Here is a 17,023-nt window from a genome sequence, read left to right on the forward strand (position 1 = left end):
ACTCAAAGGTTCAATGAAGATTGGTCTTAAAAGCATTTGACAAAACAATATTCAATCTGACAGTGAGCTTGGTGCAGTTTGCTTATGAACCTCTCCTAGATTTTGTTGCCTGCTCTACTTACTTGCTGTTTGATATTCTATTATTTTGAATTGGCAAATTTTCTGTCATTTAAATTTAGCAAACTTCTACTACACGTATGAAATCAATGCTGAATTTCATGTTACCCTATCTCCAGAACATATGAAAAACTGCAGACAATAGATGAGTGATTTTATGATAAACTGTAATCACAGTAACTCCAATATTTTCCAGTTTGTTTCAGTGAATTGGTGAGAAAATTCCTGAAATTGCCTTCAGCTTTGTTTCTCCTGTAATTAGTTCCACCGACTGATTCAGAGGAAACACAGGAGCACCATCCATGTGGAAAAGACTAATCTAGTGGACCTATCTATCTATCTCTTTCTACACGCAAGTGCATAACCTTGGGAAAAATGAGCTTCCACGTGGCTTACGTTGTGGCTTCATTTTAAACCTGTTAATGACCATCACCTGCAATCAGTCTGTATAAGTAAAACAATTTCAGGCTCTTTGTTCACTTGTACTAGACCTACAATGTGGGAACGATGGCATGTTGTACTCCGTTTCTGAGATTCAGCTCCAATAAAGTACAGTAGATTGAACTAAATTTGGAAGATGTTATGTAACGCACAGCTGCTAACATTACACAAACTTAAAGCATGCATAACAGCAATAGTCTGTACTTACCACTTCAAAATACTTGACTAAAGTGCTAAAATTTGGGTTTTTCTTGTAGTTTTGAATGACCGCAGACTGTACACCCTTTCCAGCACATTCAATGTCAACTCGTGGTCTATCAACCTGCGCCAGGTTCACACGCTTAAGATCTCTGAGCCCCCAGAAGAGAATCTGTAGGAAATTAAAGAGGACAATTGCTTCATCTATATGTCCATTATCAAAAGCAATACTTACAGTCTTGTGAGAAACTGGTTTACTGTATATTGAGGTTGGATCCTATACATTTGATCAATTACATTTTGCAATTTTGTTGTAGCCATTTTACTTATTCAGAGAGGTCAAATGTGCATTTAATCACCTGGAACCAATCGGCATCAAAAATTAAAGTCAAAGCAGGAAATAAAAGCAGTAAATGCTGAAGGTACTCAGCAAGTTAGGAGCATCTGTGAAGGGAGAAACAGAGTTAATGTTTTAGATTGATATTAAAGTAGGCTCACTTTTCCCTACAAAATTAATGCTTGTTCATCCCTCAGAGAGATGATCCTACTTTTGCGAGAGATATCCGATTCATTTTCCGGCTTTTTCTTCCTTCCTCTAGGGAATTGTTGGAGATTTATTTTTTTGGAAATAGTCCATCTGTGTTCAGAAATATAGCTGGTGGAACAAGCTCACATTCCACCTTAACACCAGAGGACCATAAGATAGAGGAGCAGAATTAGGCCACTTGGCCCATCGAGTCTGCTCCAACATTTCATCATGACTGATCCAGTTTTCCTCTCAACCACACACTTCTGCCTTCTTCCTGTATCTCTTCATTCCTGACTATTCAGGAATCATCAAACTCTGCCTTAGATATACATAAAGATTTAGCTTTCACAGTTGCCTGTGGTAATGAAGTCCATAGATTCACCACTCTCTGGCTGAAAAGAATTCCTCCTCAACTCTGTTCGAAAAGGATGCTCCTCTATTCTGAGGCTGTGTCCTCTGAACTTAGCACACCATATTCTTTCCAGTGACATAAAGATGATGGCCTGGTTTGTGCTGATACACATATAACACTGTCCACTTCGTTGTTCCATCTCACCAGCCCCTGCTAAATCACACAAATATCATTCCCTCCTTAGCTCTGATTGTAAACTGAAAATTGCTGGTTTATTTGAACTGGGAAGTGAAATTAGATTAGGTTGTTCATTCTTGGTCAGCATGGACACAATGGTCTGATTGGCTTCCTTCTATACTATCAATTTTGTGTTTCTATGACAATCCTGACGGAAGGTTAACATGCTTCAGTAACACTTGGCATTTGTATCCCGTCTCTCTTACAATGTGGTTGACTTTTCCTGAACTCAGGATAAAGGGTCTGGAAATTAAATGCTCATCAGACTGTAATGTAATTGCTCATTTAATATTCTGTTCTAACAATGACAAACATCTCCCTACCTCAATTCTGTACTTGCTTAATACTGGGCGGATCCCCTTTGGAACAGGAAGAATTGGACCACGGTCAGGATCTGTTGGACCATCAATTGGTGGCAGATTGTGCTTCCCAGAAGGAGGAATCTGGATTGAAGGAATAAAATTGTATGTCAGTAATCAGCTGAAATTAAAATCTAAGAATTCAGTTTGAGCTTAGCAAAGAAGAACCTGCCACAACTTGGCAAAATCACTGAATGATACATTTTATCTTCAAAACAGAAAGTGCATTGGCAATTATGCAAGACATGAATGTTTCAGGTTGCATCTCCAGCATTTCTGGCTTTCATTCAAAACCACTGATTAAGTGAACTAATATTTGCAATATTATTAATAAAATGTTTCAATAAAATGGAGCTTTTCAGAGTTGCAGAATATTATGTTTCACAGAACACACATCAAGAAAATGTCTTTCAAATAGAGAGGTTGACAAATGAATGGCAACTTCACATTTTCATGATACTAATTTCTGTATCAACGTATGGGAGGATTGCCTGATGCATAGAAACATGTTCAATCAGGCATTGCTCAAGCATTTCCAATTTGGTAGGCTATTCTTCAACTATTGTCTACTGTATTTCCTGCTGCTGCTTCCATCCCCATTTTTATGATGGTTCAGATGAGAGATAATATCACCAGCAAGTACGACCTATTTTTTTTAACTTTTGCAGGTGGAAAATTGTGTGGTTTATCTTTAACAGTATTCCATTTGTGGAACTAATCCAAGCTTCTTCAAGAACTATCCGACCTCATTAGTTTACAGAGATACTCAAAACCATTAATTCTTTTGACCTGTAAATAAAGTGAAAATATTTCCACTACTGGGGTGGGGGTGGTGCTTGGTAACTAGAGACAATAATCTTATGGAAATTAGCAAAGGAATTGGCCAGTAGGAATCACAGTGAATCTTCATTTTAAGCACTCCCCATTGTGGGAAATGAAATCTATTTTGCAACTTTGGTCAAGTCTGAAGCCATGGTCATTGATTCACCCATACATCAATCATGTAGTGTCTTTAGTGGATCAGTACAATTACAATTTGTTTCCCAGAAAGTGGCACAAATCTTAAATTTAACAATGAAATGGAGTGTTTTACACTCAAGTGCTCAGGCCACAGAGAGTTCCTGGTTTTTTCCTCAGAGCTGGCGGAACTAAATAGCTTTGATACGGACTCATTGCAATAAGATATCATCATGGGGTCAGTCATGATGATACATCGGCACAGATGTGGTTGGAATCCATTGCTTATGCTATTGTTTCCTTTTGCACCAATACCTGCCACAAAAGTATTAGGTCACAGAAGAAAATTAAGTGCAGAAACTCTGCCCAACCTTTCTGTTCAGACAACTAACTGCAGCAAACCTGAGTATGACGTTATTACACATTACCTGCAGGAGCTCAAAAGCAGCAAGGAGGTCCCCAGCTGTTGAATTCCCTCGATAGATCTGATAATACTCCAATTGAGGAGGGAATCGAGGAGGGCTGTACTCCTCTTCTGCCATTTTCACCACAGGCTTTGAAAAGGTTCTACCAATATATTCTGCTTTTCCCTGTAAGCACAATTTGCAAAAAATTACCTAACTTTATACAAGTGAAAGAGAGAAGTACGCACATAGGTGCATAAGGTTTTCGGAGAATTTTAGTTTTTGAATTGTCCACACTCAGCATCAGACTATGTGGACTGTTAAATCTTGTTCAAGAAAGAGCAAGCACCATGGGTCCATGGTGGCTTTTAGGAACCTGGATGTTAGAGTTTGCTTTCAGAGCTCATTAGGTTACTGTTTTTGATTTTTACAATTGCTCTAGGAATCCTTGTTTGTAATATTATTTACTGAAGTATTTCTATTGTCTACACTATTTCTTCTACCACTCTACACTATAACGACTGCAATCATCAAAAACTAATTTTAAAATTGTTCTTACCGGATCTATGTCAAACTTTGAAGGCTGTTTTGTTTGGTATTTCATTGTGTTCATAAGATGGAAAAGTTAATGGCACAGTTATCCAAAGTCATAACATGCTGTAAAGTGATCTGCATCTATGTCTAAAGCTCCTTTAAGACTCAGTACATTCAAATACTCTAAATTTTCTCAAAAAGAATTATTCCATTAATTTACTTTTCCTGCATTACCATCACAATTAACCATTTGGTTCCTTGTATCATTGGTGTCAGTTTTATTTACATTTGCTTTTCGCAGATTGCCTCAAAGTAACAAATAAGCCTTGACACTTTAAAATTCATTGATAAGATGTTGGTGTCAGGAGCTAGGTCAGCATTTGTTGCAAATCCCTCAATGGTCAGCTACTTTCTTGAATGGCTGCAGGTCATGTGGTGAGAATACACATTCCCGTGACTGCATGGCAAGGCATAACTCAAACACCATCTATAAATTAGCCGACGACACAGCCATTGTTGGCAGAATTTCAGATGGCGATGAGGAGGTGTATGGAAGTGAGTTAGGTCAGCTGGCTGGTTGGTGCCACAGTGACAACCTTGCACTCAATATCAGTAAAAGGCCAAAGAATTGATTGTGGTCTTCAGGAAGGTGAGGTTGAGGGAACACACACCAGTCCTCATCGATGGAAAGGGTGAACAGATTCAAGCTCCTAAGTGTCAACATCTCTGAAGATCTATCCTGGGCCCAACATATTGATGCAATTACAAAAAAGGTACAATAGTGGCTACATTTCATTAGGAGTTTGAGGAGACCTGGTATGTCACCCAAGACTCTTTACAAATTTCTACAGGTGCACCATGAAGAGCATTCCAACTGGATGCATCTCTACCTGGAATGGAGAGGCTATTGCACAGAATCAAAAAAAAAACTGCAGAATGTTGTAAACTCATTCAGCTCCATCATGGGCACTGGCCTCCCTAGTATCAAGGGCATATTCAAAAGATGATGTCTCAAAAAGGACTCCTATCACCCAGGACGTGCCCTCTTCTCAATGATACCATCAAGAATGAGGTAAAAGAGCCTGAGGACGCACACTTAATGTTTCAGGAACAGCTCTCTGCCATCAGAATTCTGAATGGACAATGAACCTACGAACATTAGCTCAATTTTTTTTTTCCTCTCTTTTTGTACTAATTTAATTTCATTTTTATATATACTTACTGTAAGTTATAGTTTTTAAATTATGTATTGCAATGTACTACTGCCACAAAACAACAAATTTCACAACATGTGCCAGAAAGATTAAACTTTTTTTCTGATTCTGATTCAGATTCTGATGGGTAGTCCCAGGAACATGACACACAGGTCAGTTAAAGAGCTGGCGATGAAGGAAAAATGCTGCTTTTAAAAGTCAAAAAAGGAAGATGGCGAATTTTAATGGTATGAATAAATCGTCCAGGCTAGTAAAGGTTTTGTGAGAATAGTCATTTAAAAGATTTGGAACTTTATCAATGGAATATTCTTTCTGAGAGATTCAAGACTTTACAGCTGACATGCGGAACAGCAACTTAAGTATTGTTGTAAAGGTAAACCAACAGTTCACAAATTAAAGATAAGTTTGCTACAGAAAATATTATCTAACTTTAGCAACTTTAACCATTCTTTCTTGTGATACTCCTCAAAAGAAAAAGAAGCAAATTGCTTTATTTTCATTTTGTCCCCATTTTACCCCTAGTGTTCCTGCAATGGAACTGTTTGACAGTACTAAACGCAATCTGTTAACTGATCCAATAATCGTCTATTTCTAGATAACTAAAGCACCATGGGAAACATGAAGAGAGCATCAAATTTGATCTGGAATATGCCTCTGCATACAAATAAAACTTCACAATGCATTGCTCGGCTTGGGTAGAAATAGTAAAACCCACTCAGGAGGAAGCTTGCAGAGTTACAGCCAAAGGCTTTTGTGATATTTTTGTCAACTTTTTTGGATATTTGTGATTGATTTCATTAGGTGGGTGATGCTGACAAAACTGTACATATTGCACACCTTAGTTATCTCTATGCCTTGCCCTTTTAATCTGTTGTATTCCCTGAGGAGATTTGTCCTTCCCGAGTAATGTTAAATCTGGAATTCCAGGGCAATAATCTAATTACAATGACAAAGAATGTCACTCCAGGAGGGAGCCTTAAAGCAGGGGTCAGTAACTCGTTGGAAGGAAGGAGACAGAATTTGGATGTGATTTTTGATTGGCAGGATGCGGCGTGGCGCTTCATGGAGATCTGTTCTGAGGATTTGATGTAAATCGTAAACACTTCGGACCAGGAGGAAGGAATAAGTGGTGGCACCAAACATATCATTGCTTAATTTGATGATGTTTAAAGATAGATTGGAACTGTAATTGTGAACTGGACATAAACAATAAAGCATATACAGAGATATATGGTAGATAGAGTTAATGGGTGGGCAAGGGCCTGTCAAGAGAACATAATGATGGAAAGGTAAGACTGTCCACTTTGGCAGGAAAAATAAAAACAATCATGTTACATGAAGAATCACGGGCCCAGTTGCTGTTTTTATTTTGCTGGTAATTTGTATGTTTATACATTTAGTCTTCATTGAACACACTGTTAGGAAGCACAGCGGGCTGGGAATAATTTACAAAGGAAATTAAATTAAGCAAGTAGACTTAAGTAAGTATAGAAGGTGGGCTTTATTCATCCACTATGGAAAGAAATCAGGAATTTTGGAAGACCAAAGGCATTTAGTTATCATGTACACAAACCACTAAAGCTAGTAATAAAGTATAATAAATAACCATAATGGAATATTGGCCCTCATCTCAAGGGAGCTAGAATTCAATGTTGGATGTGATGTTTCAGTTGCATAGAAATTTGTTCATTTCCCATTCCCAGTTATGTATATTGTTGTGGACATCAAACTGCAGGTTAAGTATATTGGCCTTGCAAGGAAAGAGCTCAAATACTTACCAGAATTATACTTAAAATGTTATGCTAAGAGGATAGGATGCATAAATATGGCTGGTATTCCTTTCAGTTTAGAAGGTATTTGTGTAATCTGAGTGAGGTGTTTCAAATGCTAAAGGAATTCAATAGTATTCATATGGAAAAAGATATTCCATCCAGTGGGGTAATTCAGCAATGGAAGATTTAATCCTGAAGGTGTAGCTGTGTCATTTGGAAGTACACAGAACAGTTATAGTGTTCTACTCTGGTTAGCCAGAGGGCTATATGCTATTTGCCATGTAGATTGCTTTATCTGGATTGATACCTCATTCTAAAAACATCATATGGTGCTCTCAGCAGCCATATTTATGTCTTGGTGGTGATGGCACAACAAGGGTTGTAGACTGTGGTGGAATACAGTTCAAATAATGGAGGCTTTAATTTAAAAAATCCATTTGCTTTAAAATACATTAGGGTAGCCTGAGATTGGAAAGAGAGGCTATTAGTTCAGTTTATTTATTCCTATGGCTATTGCTAGGTCACTCATAAGTGTTGGCACATGGCAAAGTGGTTAAGGCATCAGTCTAGTAATCTGAAGGTCGCTAGTCAGAGCCACAGCTGAGGCAGCGTGTTGTGTCCTTGAGCAAGGCACTTAACCACACATTGCTCTGCGATGACACCGGTGCCAAGCCGTATCGGCCCTAGTGCCCTTCCCTTGGACAACATCGGTGGTGTGCAGAGGGGAGACTTGCAGCACGGGCAACTGCCGGTCTTCCATACAACCTTGCCCAGGCCTGCGCCCTGGAAACCTTCCAAGGCGCAAATCCATGGTCTCATCAGACTAATGGATGCCTATTACATAAGTGCCAAATGTTTGGCTGCTAGACCTGCTTCCTGTTCCACTGAGCAACTGTAATGAAAAATCAACCAAAAATATCATTCACTGGTGATTTAAACATTGAAAGAAAATAGATTTGAAAATTAGATGAAAATAAAGTAGGTAGTGCTTAATAGGAGTATCATCTTAAAGAACCATTTGGCACTCATAATATTTGTTTAGCACAAATATACATTGTTTGACAGCATAAAACATATAATTATGATTTAAAGGTGTTTTCACTTGAGTTATAATCAGAAAATAACAGATAGAAATTCTGGTTGTTGCAACATTTTTTACAGTGAGCTATCTAATCTAATGAAAATCTATTTCTAATACTATTCAAACTACAGCAAGCCTGAAGAATGCAAACTCTACTTAGCCCATGGCATACAAAGCATCCAGCAAGAGTGAATATGAGGGAAAAAAAAGCAAAAACATATAGTCAGCCCTTATTTATTAATGTCACTACATGGAAATCAAAGCTTACACGGGATCTTATGAGGATGATAGCAAATGTAGCACCAAAGTAATCATGTTATATCATTCTCTGGCTTCAGTTTCACAATCTAAAGTCAACTGCCCTATACAGACCGAAAATAGTAAAGTTGTATTACTTTCATAGTGTAATATAAACACAGTTCATGTGTGTTATTTCATTGATCAGTGTCAAGGATTGTTAGACTTGAGTCATCTTTCAGTAATTATGTAGATAACAGGCGTTAATACAAATGAGAAGCTGCCTTTAAAAAAACTTTAAACAAATCTGACTTACAAGCAGCAATCAGTTTTGAAATAAAAAGGATAACTTTGTAAATAAACCGTACTCTCTGCAGAGTCCAGGCAAATATGGTTTGCAAACTGATGTGACTCCAAGACATTCTCATAAGCATCAACTAAATACAAGACAAAGGAGCATGTGAATTGGCTTACATCAGACTAGACATCAGGCACTGTCAGCTAAGTTATTTTGCATCATAGTGACTGACATCGAGGACGGTTCCTGACCAGACTTAATACTTAATACTTAGCATGTTATAAGCATATTTACTCTGTTTGCAGTAAATTAAATGTTTTGGTAGCCAGAGAGTCAACCCTCCCAACACTGAATTGAGTGCTTGTGTCCTCAGAAGTTTCTTGATGAAAATTACTTCATCCCAGGAAATGTGCTTGAACATTTAGAGGTGTTTTGTCAGTTAAAGTGTGGTCCCACTGGAAATATGCACTTCAGTTTATCAGGCACAAAATATTGAAGTAAATGATGTCAATGTACATTTGTAGATATTTAAATTGTATTGAATGACCTACTGTTTATCTTTGTTCTTAAGAATGTAGAAACTCATTGTATGTGAGTTCAGAGAAACTCTGCTGAGACAGTCTCCAAGGGAATGCTCACTTGTTCTGATGAATAAAGACCTTTTACATTTACCATCTTCAGTCTCCATGTGGCTTAGTCACAGTTAGATGGTAGTAGAATGGTTAGTAGATGGTAGCAGGAATGGTTCTGAAATATTTTTGTCAGATGGTGAAATGATCTTAAATGGTCATCATTATTGCCGTCATCATAGAGAACACCATTAAACTAAACTGACAGCAGGCACAAGTATCCGACTGAGTTCAAAGACTGGTTTATAGAATAGAAGATGTTGACATGTAAATGCAACATTATAATGGAACATAAATGTGTTTATATTTTGAAGGAAAGACCATGAATAATGATAGGAAAGGAAAAGCAATAGTATCCAAAGAATATCTGGGATATGAAAATGATTTGCCTCAAAACCCTGTTCTGAGTTAATTAATCCTGCCTCTGAGAAGATGTCTGCCTGAAAGGGCTCTTATGCCAGTAAAATGGCACAGAAGGACATGTCATGAAAATCTTTGGGAAGAGTACCAATGAACAAGAGCAAACGGTCATTCATTTTATACGATGCTCAACTCTCTTGCATTCACATTGAAAACAAGTAAAACTACTCATGAAATAAATTATACTTGGTAAATTCTGTAGTGAGATTACTGACAAAAGATTGATGGATAAATTCTTAATTAGGAATAGGATCAAAAGCTTTAACGATAAAGAACACAGTGTGACTATGGAGCTCTTCTGTCATTCCTGGTTTCTAATAGCCCTCTTGTGCTTTTTGATCTCATCGCTTGAGATTCAGTGTCATGCAACCCTGCCACTTTAATCTGGCCCACGCCTTCAATAACTAGGTCCAACACTTGCCTTTCCTACATCTTGCCCCTCCTGACATAGGTCATCGGGTTTGATATTATATATATATATATAATTACTGTGACAGTTTTTTTCTATATTTATCATGTATTGCACTGTACTGCTACCACAAAGGTAATAAATTCATGACATATGCCAGTGATGTTAAACTTGATTCTGATTTGATATACTAATGCAGCCACACACAAAATGCTGGAGGAACTGAACTGCTCAGGCAGCATCTATGGAGGAAAATGGACAGTCGATGTCTTGGTTCGAGACCATTCATCAGGACTCAGGAGGTTCAGATCCTCCAGCATTTTGTGTGTGCTCCAGACTTCCAGCATCAGCGTTCTTTCTTGGGGCTCCATATTAACATGGCAAACTGATTAAAAGATAAATGATGTACAAAGTATGACTGGGTACACAGCAGTGGCCATGGGTGGAATTTGAGACAGACCATATAACATAATGTTTGTGAAATACAGACTATTGGTTGAAAGGTATTTTCCTGTTCATGTATTAAATTCCACATACCTTTGGAAATTCTAACAAACTTTGTATAAGACCATTTTTAAATGCATGTACTGAATTGCTCTTTAATTTAATTGGGAGATCTAATTTCCTATTTTCCCAGTAGTTTACAATATTAAAACTTTTTATGGACTGGGCATGTCAAACTCTCTGTTTAACATAAAGTATCTGGATTCCTTACCACAGTGTCCTGGTCATAAATTTCAATGACCACAATCGGAGGGTCATCTCTCAGTTCCTGTGCTTCACCATACAACTCAATGTTGTCAAACACTAGCAGCTGGTCCCATGTTGGGCAAAGTGTCTCCTGTAAAACCTGTGGACGTCAAAATAGTGAAGATGAAATTGGACACACGCCAATACTGAAGTTATATGCTAAAGATTAGATTCCTGCAATCATTTCCGTATTTCTCCATCAACACTTAGCTGAAGTTAATACAACAGACATGATCCCATGTATTTTGACTTTATATAAATCTAAAAGAAATTACAAATTGTAAAGTATAACAGAGCAGTGAAGAAAAAGAAAATTTAGTCACTGAGCTCCTAATCAGCAAATCTTACAGTCAAAGTTACGGTATAATTTGCTAGCTATTGCATTGGACAGGACCTCTAACCTTTAATTTAGCATTAGCTAAAATGGTTTTAAAGATAAGAACACAAGAAAATAGGAGGAGTAGGTTATCCTGCCCACAAATCTACCTGCCATTCAATATGATTATAGCTAATCTGCCACAGTTGACATCTCCTCTTCTGTGCCAGTTCTCCATAGCCCTTAATTCTTTAAAAAGATCTACTTTATCTTTAAATACTCTCAATGAGCCAGCCTCTACAAAGCTCTGAGGTAGAGAATTTGAGAGATTGACTACTCTCTGTGAGAATTTACCCTAAACACCTCTGTTTTAAATGACAGCCCACTAATCTTGCAACTAAAATTTCTTGTTCAAGGTTCTCTCACTGGTACAAACATCTTGACATTTATCACACCATGCCTCTTAATGATCTTAAATGTTTTAATACGGTCATCTCTCATCATTCTAAATTTTAAATATTATAGATGAAAGGTTAAATCAGAGATGTATTGTATTTTATTTTAGAAGGATTTAGTAAATAGCTCTTTTTTTCTTCCTACACCATAATTCATTTGAAAAGTAGTTTGATGTCTTTATGGTTCTGTTGCTTATCTTGAATTAATGTGGGACGCTTATTTTCTTATAATGCATTTCACTTGTGTGAAAGCCAGAGAGTTCAGAGCCTCAACTTGCAGAACAATCAAGATGTCACTTCCTTATTTCCAGGTATACAATTTTTAAATTTTAGAATGTACTCCACTCATAAAGATTTCAGGTGCATATAATACAAAAAATTATGTCAATGTTTCCATCGCAAGTCCTGCTCTTCAAATTACTAAACATAGATAACTTTAGTTATTATTTGTATACATCTCTTAAGCAAACAGTTCATAGTTTTCACACAGATTCCAGCCACTGAGTATACAGACTGGAAGGCATGAAATTGCAGCCTTTGCAAAGTCCTCAGCACATCTCTGAGTATGTGGCTCTGGATCTTAGAGTGTGTTAGTTTGCAGCACTTGATCACTGGATGAAAAGTCAGACTTGGCAGATAAGGGGATGTCTTTCACTGCTTTGATAGCTGTCCAGTTGATAATTGCAGCTTGTGCCTCCAGGAGCAGATCGCACAGCAGAGATAGCTCTGTTATTCAGCTGCTTGGGCCAAATTGCAACAATCCCACCGACATGCCCATGCTTCATGACAAAGCACTCACTGAGATGGAGATTGGCAAAGATGTCACTTCCAGTGCAGCTATCACAAAGACTGATAGCCTGCCAAACATGAACATTCTTAAAAGGTTGGCCTTGTCACTCATGAACGAATGTTTTTGTGCTTGTTTGACAGCTCTGGTGAAGAGTCTGCCAAACAACTTTGACAGTCAGCTTTGGAAACCATCCCACTGGATCCGCTGTATTCTTTCCCAGTAGAGCTATGATGACACTTCACGAGACATCTCACCTCTCCCGCAAGATCCGGGAGTCTCCCACATATTGATAGTGGCTCTCTGACGCCCGGAAATGAAATACAATATCCCGGAAATCGATTTTTTTGAGAGGGAGAGGGAGAGGTGAGCATCCTGATTGGTCTCTCTTCGTGCTAAGAGTGGTCCCCAACCACCGGGTCGCGAGGAAACAATATGATATGGTGATATGAAACAATATGAGTCAGCTGCACCTTGCCTCATTCCCTGTCACTGTTGGAACTTGAACGCACGCGAGGTCATTATGCACGCGTCATCCATGTCAGTGCGGGAAGATCAACCCCTCGAGCTTGCAAATGACCGCAGGCTGAAAAGTATGTTTGACATAACATCTCTGCCGGCATTCTGGATCAAAGTCCAGGCTGAATATCCTGAGATAGCCACAAAAGCACTGAAAATGTTGCTTCCATTTCCAACATATCTCTACAAAGCGGGATTTTCTGCAATGAATGCAATGAAAACCAAATTGCGGAATAGACTGGACATAAGGAACCCCCTTCGAGTATCGCTGTCTCCCATCACCCCTCGATGGCACCGTCTTGTTGCAGGGAAACGAGCCCAGGACTCCCACTGATTCAGCGATATTGGTGTGTTGCAATGATTTTATATGTTCATGCGAGGAAAATATGCGCTGTGTGTTTAATATCCAAATGTTACTTAAAATGTTATGATGCTATTGACTTATCGCTATGTTCATGCGAGGAAAATATGCGCTGTGTGTTTAATATTAAATTCTTTAGATAAACCCTTTTAGAAATGAATTTGAGTGTATTAGCCACTTATAACTGACTTATAGTTGACTTATCACCTATATTCCAGTCGTGACTAACACCCCCGACCCCGGTTGGCAGGTCCGCAAGAATATTGTCAATATTAAACCGGTCCGTGGTGCAAAAAAGGTTGGAGACCCCTGCTAAGCAGACCTATCAGTTTTCTCTGTGGGCGGGCTTTACGGTCGCCCTCAAAAATAATGACAGTGTTGCTCGCTGCACTGTTTGCAACAGTGAATTTTCTATTGCCCATGGTGGGTTAAAATGTAACAGACATGTTGAGGTGAGTTTAACAGGTGTCATTCGTTCATTAGCATAGCTAATGTTATTTAAACTAACTGGCTAGCTGCTAAGGAGCTATGCTATTGATGTCCTACATGATGAGGCCAAACTCCCTGTAGACTTGCTTAAGGGGATTATGGTGTTGCGTGGGCAGGGGCGGGGCTGGGAGTGCTACCTCCCTGTAATGGGGGTGCTACCTCTCTGAAATGAGTTTTTGCAGGGTGGGATGTCTGCTTTACACCAACCACTGCTTGATTGACTTGTTATCAGAAGCATTCTTTTGGCTAAAATGTTCTACGAGGACAAATGTGGCATGGTGTAACTGAATGAGGAGTTCTAAGGAAACACCAGGGACAAGTAGATAGCACAGATAGGTAGTTTACAGCTGGAAAGGACATGTGAGGTGAAGAGCCCATGTTCATGCTATGTAACTATGAACTTGGCATGAAGTGACACTTGGTGTACACAAGGTGTGGATGCAGCTTGATGAAACCACATACAAAAATAGCAATGAAGATGCGCTACATGTTCACCTCTTTCTCTGGAGGTTTCTACCTGGAGATTTAACAAGACACATCTAGTTCTCAGCTGCAGATTAAATTGAAAAGGCCTTTGGTGGTTCGTATAACATGGTTGTGGGGTTTGGTTCTTAAATGCATCAAGTACAGAAACACTGAGAATTTAATGATCTAAAATCTAGCCACTTCACCTTGATGTGTTCCTGCTTTTGCTAACTAGACGTCATTGTTTCCATGTGCATTCTGTAATTTGGTAAAGCCAAAACAGGGCAACATGTGAATCCAATAACCAGTATCATTTCTCAAGCCACTTATTAGATGAGGAGCTGTGGCAAAGATATATGGCTGCTGTGCAGCTGATACCCTCCAAGATGCAGGGTGGTAAAATGGTGAATACTTTCTTTGTCTTCAAGTGAATACTCTTTTTGTTCTGTACCTACACCTGGCAGCCAAGCCTGGGTCCTCCATTGCAGTAGCAGTCTGCTTATATTGGTGCCTTTCCCTTGTGAAAGTTCAGTACTTGTAAAAGACTTGGAGAAAATTATCAGATAACTGGCAAGTTTTTACATTGGAAAATTCATTCCATAAAAGCAAGTCCCTTTGGATTACGTGGTAGTTACCTCAGTGCACTGGCTCTGGGTGGAGAAGAAGACACGTGCGAATGGATCGGAGAGACCACTGCTGTCTGCTGCACACAGGCTTCGTGCTTGGTACATGTGAACTCGCAGCTGGAAAAGCTGTTTTTCTGGGTTCACAAAATAAAAAAAAATTATTACAAATTACACAATGAACTTACGCAAGCAAGTTAAATTCCAAATTTCACTGGGTAAAATGGTAAACATTATGGATGTCAGTTTGTTTTGATATAACTATTAGGTTCCTCTTTTCAAGAACTTGGTGCCTCCACTAAAGCAATGATAATTTCATCAACATGTCTGAAGTTGAGCAGGGGACACTCATACACTGTATAACTTTTGGCAGACCTTTACTTCCTTTCCTCCAACGCCATTGGAAGAAAACGTGTTCAAACAATAATTCCATTTATTAGAATGGGTGTCTTTCCCAATGGAGAAAGATGACTTTATGCTTTTTTATTATTTGTTCATGTTTAACACTATTTAAATGAGTTGCTTAAATCCAGATAGATAGGTACTTTATTGATCCCAAAGGAAATTATAGACAGTAGCATTACAAGTGCACAGATATACAAATATACAAATATTAGAAGAGAAGTAAGAAAGAATTAAAAATAAGTTACATAAAAAAAAGTTAAAAATATCTATTGAGATTACCTGAGACCTGCAATGTCAGAAGGCCTCTGATATGCAAAGAGATATAACAGGCTTTCTTGCTGGCTGGAGTTTAGTTACTCTACAGGCCCTGCAGCCTGTCTCCAGGATGGGAACGATGATCATTAGAACTATACCTCTTACCATGTTAAGAGTCTTGGGAAGTGTGAGTCAGGGAGGTGAGTTAAATAGTTTGCCTCATGAACTTTGAAGTTGCCTGACTAGTTGAATATTTCCTGCAATTATTTTTTCCCTAGTGCATGGATTAAGATCTAGATATGAAACACCATAATCAATTACATTTAGAACTGGTACTTACTGATGTAGGTCAGACTTATAGGAGGGATTGACTGTGTTCCTGGACCCTTTACTGCTTTGTTCTCTTCATATCCACTGGGAAGGCCACTCAGGAAATCCTTCCTCTGCTTGTTCAGGCCAAGCCAAAAGTAGGCCTCTATTTTACACTGAACTGTCCAACCTGCAGTGCCAAAGCCTTTCTTTCCAGGAAGCTGTGGAGAAAGTAAGTGTAAGCAAGTCTCTTCAATTGATTTAAGTAAATGCACAGCAGTGCACCAATTAGCCAGTGTTGGTGAGAAGTAGAGTTGACAGGAATGTGGGGAGATTAGTAGGTTACACAGTCAATGAGCTGAACTGCCTCCTCAGTCCAAAGAAACATATTGAAACAGATTTGGTACAAAGACACTCCGGAAAGAAGTGTGCTTTATAAAACAAAGATGCCTAAAGACTTCCTTTGCTGATATTGGTCAGCATTGTCAGACATCCTTTCATCTGGGTGGACCACTAGCATTTATTAAGAATATATCAACACATGCTGGAAGTACAATAATTGGCACTAACTCAGATGGGTGCCTTTGTCAGCATGAACCAATTGGGCTGAAGAATCTCTTTTAATCACCTGATGATCAGGACATCAAAGAGTCCAGAATGGTGAATACAGAAAAGAAGGCTAGAGATCCGAATCCCAGCCTGACAACCCTTTCTGCAGGTTACCTTCAGATTGCATATAAAATGCTCCTGTGCAAAAGGAAAGGAAACAAAATGTGATCACTCAAAGGCTCTCTGGCATTAGTAGCATAAACATGCTTAAACAGTAAGTGGGTTTATGGAGGAATTTTACACCTAAAGAAGTTAAACTTCAGGAGAAGGATTTTCAATGCACAGTGTTCAGGCGGCTTGTTGAAATATTTAATTGACTGCTCCCTGCCATTTCCTTTAACAGTTTCTTTCAAAAATATTTAACCACTTTAAGTGGGATAAGGTGCTTCAAGTAAAGGATAATAAAAAAGCACACATTTTTCCTATAGCTTATCCTAAACTGAGTCTCAGAAGGTTAAGGGGTAGAGTGAAGATTTCCATTTGTCTTATCCC

The 17,023-nt window shown here is 38.6% G+C and overlaps 1 protein-coding gene across 1 annotated transcript in view; it reads right to left on the reverse strand.

Annotated features, from left to right (window-relative positions):
* otofa (otoferlin a) overlaps positions 1-17,023 on the reverse strand; it is a 379,390-nt gene that overhangs the window by 62,246 nt on the left and 300,121 nt on the right. The window contains exons 24-29 of the mRNA XM_063071051.1: positions 15,954-16,143; positions 14,966-15,090; positions 10,904-11,038; positions 3,619-3,780; positions 2,198-2,317; positions 767-928 (exon numbers count right to left, since the gene is read on the reverse strand). Of these exons, the coding sequence (XP_062927121.1) occupies positions 767-928; positions 2,198-2,317; positions 3,619-3,780; positions 10,904-11,038; positions 14,966-15,090; positions 15,954-16,143 (894 nt within the window). The remainder of the gene's footprint in view (positions 1-766; positions 929-2,197; positions 2,318-3,618; positions 3,781-10,903; positions 11,039-14,965; positions 15,091-15,953; positions 16,144-17,023) is intronic.

Source organism: Mobula hypostoma, chromosome 2 (assembly GCF_963921235.1).
Source record: "Mobula hypostoma chromosome 2, sMobHyp1.1, whole genome shotgun sequence".
Taxonomy (NCBI): domain Eukaryota; kingdom Metazoa; phylum Chordata; class Chondrichthyes; order Myliobatiformes; family Myliobatidae; genus Mobula; species Mobula hypostoma.